The 4,515-nt window shown below is 38.9% G+C and overlaps 1 protein-coding gene across 1 annotated transcript; it reads left to right on the forward strand.

Moving 5' to 3' along the window:
* Positions 1–1,216: 1,216 nt before the first annotated feature.
* Positions 1,217–3,193, forward strand: LOC149018358 (uncharacterized). The gene has a single exon (XM_089153881.1). It carries the CDS (start codon positions 1,217–1,219, stop codon positions 3,191–3,193), a length of 1,977 nt encoding a protein of 658 aa, XP_089010007.1.
* Positions 3,194–4,515: the final 1,322 nt, after the last annotated feature.

The raw sequence follows: 4,515 nt of genomic DNA on the forward strand, positions 1-4,515 counted from the left end.
ACAGCATTATATATGAAACTACAGCAGTATATATTGGTACAGATTAAGAATAACAATTACTAAATCAACATGCTGAAGTATACATAAATAGATAAGATAGACTGTCCTTACTTGCATATACTGAAACGTCCGTAAAATGGAATCCAGTAATTATTAGTAGACTTTTCTTTTAAACAGTAATCACCTAAACACAGGGTTATTAGAATATATAAGTCACATAAACCAAATTGAATCAAAACCGAAATCTATTTGGTCACTGTTTACCAGCCGGTCGCTTGTGCCGGTCGCTTAGGTTAAGCGACCGCCACTAGTGACCGCCCCAAAAACAGTGAGCTTCAATCCGAAACTCAGGCTTCTGATTACTCGATTTCAATCCGGTTTTCGAGTAATCTCATCCTAAGTCTCGAATTAAACACTCCCTAAGCCAAAAGGGTAAGAGAAAACAATCCCCTATCATCAGTGGATTATCCCTAACCCTCTCCTTTATTGGATTTTCCATCTCACAGAAGCAGGGTTCTGTTTATGGTTATTCCATCTCACGCAGATAAAAAAAAGGGTAAAGAATAACCAAGGGGTAATCACAGTGACGAGGAAAAAGGGTAAAATTAAACTAACGGAGATAAGAGAGTAGAGAACGAAGGGTTAGTTCAATACCTCACACCAGAAAGCCAGAGAAGAAGAGAACTGATCCTCCAAACCACTGTCAGTACTCCAGAGACTCTTTCGGATCTTCCCCGCAGCCGTCTTAACTCCCAAATAAGAAATAACGAATAAAGTAATCGTTAATGAGACGGAGTTTACCTTTTATAGAAGTCTGGGGGCAAAATAGGGCAAAATCCCCGAAAACAGACCGGGCGGTCGCTTGGGCCGGTCGCTTAGGTTAAGCGACCGCCACTAGTAACCGCCCCCATGTAATTTGCCATACAAGGGTGCTTTTACTAGGGGGTTGATACCCAAGGTCAACCTAGCCCTAAATAAGAGATGGGGGAGATCTTACCTTCATTCCGGACATCTCTGAACGACACTTGACTTCCAGAATTTCCCACACCAGCCAAGGCAGGCTTTTCAGACATAGGATCCAGATCCATGGGTCCTGGGTATGGATCATGGGCTTCAATCCGGATACTCCACAAGTTCACCCGACTAGACCTTCGGGTTCTCGGACCTGGAATACGGATCTCGGGTTAGAAATACGGGGGGTATTACACTTCAAAACATGACTTCTCTGCGGATCCTACTGCTCTCTGGCAACAATTTCAATTCCACCATACCAGACTTGTTGTATAAAATGAGAAGTCTTGTAATTCTTGATATCTCTTATAACGAATTGAGGGGTTCAATTATAAGCGCAGTTGGTAACCTGACTTCCCTATCAATGATTAATCTCTCAGGGAATAAACTTGGAGGTGAGATACCAACAACGTTGGGAAATCTTTTCAAGTTGCAGGAATTGAATTTGTGCGAGAATAACCTTTTAGATCCTCTGCCTAATCAACTGGGGCAGCTTCAGAGCCTAACTGTGCTTGATCTTTCCTATGATTCATTTTCTGGTCCCATTCCTTCATCTATAGGAAGTTTATCATCACTGCAGAGATTAGTTCTTTCTTCTAACCAGTTGAATGGATCTATTCCAAAAAGTCTGGGACATCTTTCACTGCTTGAGCACTTATATATCAGCCAAAATTCCTTGGAAGGTGAGGTATCTGAAGTTCATTTGTCCAATCTCACTAGACTATTGGTATTATCTACATCTTCAAACTCATTGGTTTTGCGATTCGCCTCAAATTGGATTCCTCCTTTCCAACTCAACGATATATATTTGGGATCATGGCATGTAGGATCTCAGTTTCCATCATGGCTCCAAACACAAAGCAACATGTTTTCCTTAGTGTTATCTGGATACGGGAATTTCGGTGAAATACCAACTTGGTTTTGGAACTTATCTTCACAAATTTCATATTTAAATCTCTCCAACAATCAGTTACATGGTGAGCTCCCAAGAAGATTGAAGTTTGATTCTATCAACTCATGGATAGTTTTGGGTTCCAACAACCTTAAGGGCCTAGTGCCTCATATTTCTTCCAGTGTTTCACTACTAGATCTTTCTAACAATTCCTTTTCTGGATCAATTTCCCATTTCCTCTGTGAACAGTTAGATGGATCAAGTAAATTAACATTTCTTGATCTCTCTAACAATCTCTTATCTGGGAATATCCATGATTGTTGGATGACTTGGCATTCGTTGCAAGTTATAAATTTGGGGCACAACAATTTAACTGGAAAGGTTCCAAGGTCTCTCATATCAGCCTATGGTCTTCAAGCGTTGCATTTGAACAACAATCATCTTTCTGGTACATTACCTTCACCCCTGCAAAACTGTTCAACGTTACAGCTTATTGACCTTAGTAAGAATGAGTTTTCTGGAAGCATACCGACTTGGATGGGGAAAAGTTTACAAAATCTAACAGCTCTGATCATGCATTCAAACAATTTTGGGGGTGGCATTCCACTAGAACTTTGTGATCTACCATCTCTTCAAATCCTTGATCTTTCTCATAATAGCCTTTCAGGAATCATAAGTCACTGCTTCAAAAACTTCAGTTCTATGGCCACAAAGAGAAGCTTGACTATGAGTTCCATTCATCTGTTTTGGTACCTTGTACCAATGTCAGGTTTCAAGGGTGAAGGTCCCGCCGAGGAGGTTTGGTTAACTATCAAAGGAAAGGAATATCAATATAGCACTACTCCTCTCAAGCTTCTAATTAGCATTGACCTTTCAGACAACCATTTGTTTGGAGAGATTCCTGAAGAGTTAACAAGTCTTGATGGGTTGCAATCATTGAACTTATCAAGAAATCATTTGACAGGAAACATTCTTGAGAAGATTGGGGAAATGTTATTGTTGGAATCTCTGGATCTGTCATTAAATAGACTCTCTGGTGGCATCCCCAAAAGCATGTCAAAGCTAACATTTTTAGCTATCTTGAATTTGTCTTATAATAGTTTGTCAGGTAGCATTCCATTGAGTACTCAGCTTCAAAGCTTTAATGCATCCAGCTTTAAGCTAACATTTTTAGCCATTGGTTTCGTGTTTGGCTTTTGGGGTTTGTGGGATCCTTTATTGTTCAAAATATCCGGGAGACATGCATATTTTCAGTTTTTAAGCAAGATGATAGAAAAATGCTTTGGCTGAGATTCGATGACAAATAATAATTGCATTGTCTTTCCTTTCAATGTAACTCTTTTTATTTTCCATAGGTTTCTCCCCTATATAAATAAAATTGAGCTCAGTTCTTCAATTTGGCCAAGTTTGGCATATGGATTGCAATCTATAATGTTTTTTCAGTCCTCTTCAATTGAGTTATTTCAAAATAGTACATTAGATGATGAAGGTGGAAGTGGATGAAAATTTGAAGTTCTTCTTCTTCATTTCCTCTGTTGTTAACTTCCACAACCTTTGCTGGATGTGGGTTTGCAATTTGCTGAGCCAGGTCATAAGTAGCATGTACAGCAACCAACAAATAGTAAACTAGCATTACAATCATACAGATACTGAACCTCACAAAAGCCTTGGACCCAAGAGAACCCATCAAGAACAGGTTCATTGCTATGGACAAGTGCATGCTGTAGTTCTTTATTTAGGATATGATGAGGTTCCTGTATACTCCCAACCGTAGTTGGGTTGTTTAAGTTGATAGTGATTGGAAACATATCTGTTTAAATACTTCTAATGGGATTGTAATTGAATTTTATACATCCTGGGGCATCTGAGCACCAAAGTGTATTTTTCACATTGTGTCCCTTTCTTGGCCATTTCTGATACTTCCACCCTCTAATTTCTGTTTGGTAGGATCTATCTTTGAAAGTAAAAAATTGGAGCTGCATTGGCATATTTTACTGTGCGGAAACCTTGGCAACAATTACCTTTTATGGAAGCTGCCTTGAAAACAGTATGTAAACCATTCTCTCTGTCACCTCATTCAACTTTTATTGATGGTGTCTTTGCTCCTATGGTTAGTTCTTGAGTGATTTGAAATCATGTTCCAGAGTTCATCCTCTTGTAGGTAGAGGATGGCTTTTGGGTAGTGATGTACGGGATGCTAATAATTATTTCCTTTTGAATTGCACGCTCGAAAGCATCAAAATTAAGTCTGGAACAATTTATAGTCAAAACATCGAAAGCATTGAGCATGAAGTGAGTTGACCAATATCTTGTTGTTGTTATTGTGAATCTTGTGATTGAAATATTGTTTCTAATGTCTATGCATCTCCACTGCAGAAGTTCCATATCATAAGCGCAATTTGTTTTTTTATCTTTCACCACAGAATGCATAACTGCTTAATTTGCATCCAACTTACTTATCTGTTAAAACTCCTTCTATGCAGGTGACTTACTGCTTTCATAAAAGCATGCAGAGAACAGATAGATAGATATTCTAAAAAATGAGATAAATGATGAAAATGAGAATATGGATTCAAGGGCAGCTGGCTTGGCTTGCGTGGTGGTAATTCTAA

This window comes from Hakea prostrata, chromosome 4 (assembly GCF_041222555.1).
Source record: "Hakea prostrata isolate BN-2017 chromosome 4, UWA_Hpros_2, whole genome shotgun sequence".
NCBI lineage: Eukaryota > Viridiplantae > Streptophyta > Magnoliopsida > Proteales > Proteaceae > Hakea > Hakea prostrata.

What these genes read in the sequence shown, in the direction of transcription:
- LOC149018358 (XM_089153881.1), top strand. Translation starts at nt 1,217, where the DNA reads ATGACTTCTCTGCGGATCCTACTGCTCTCTGGCAACAATTTCAATTCC.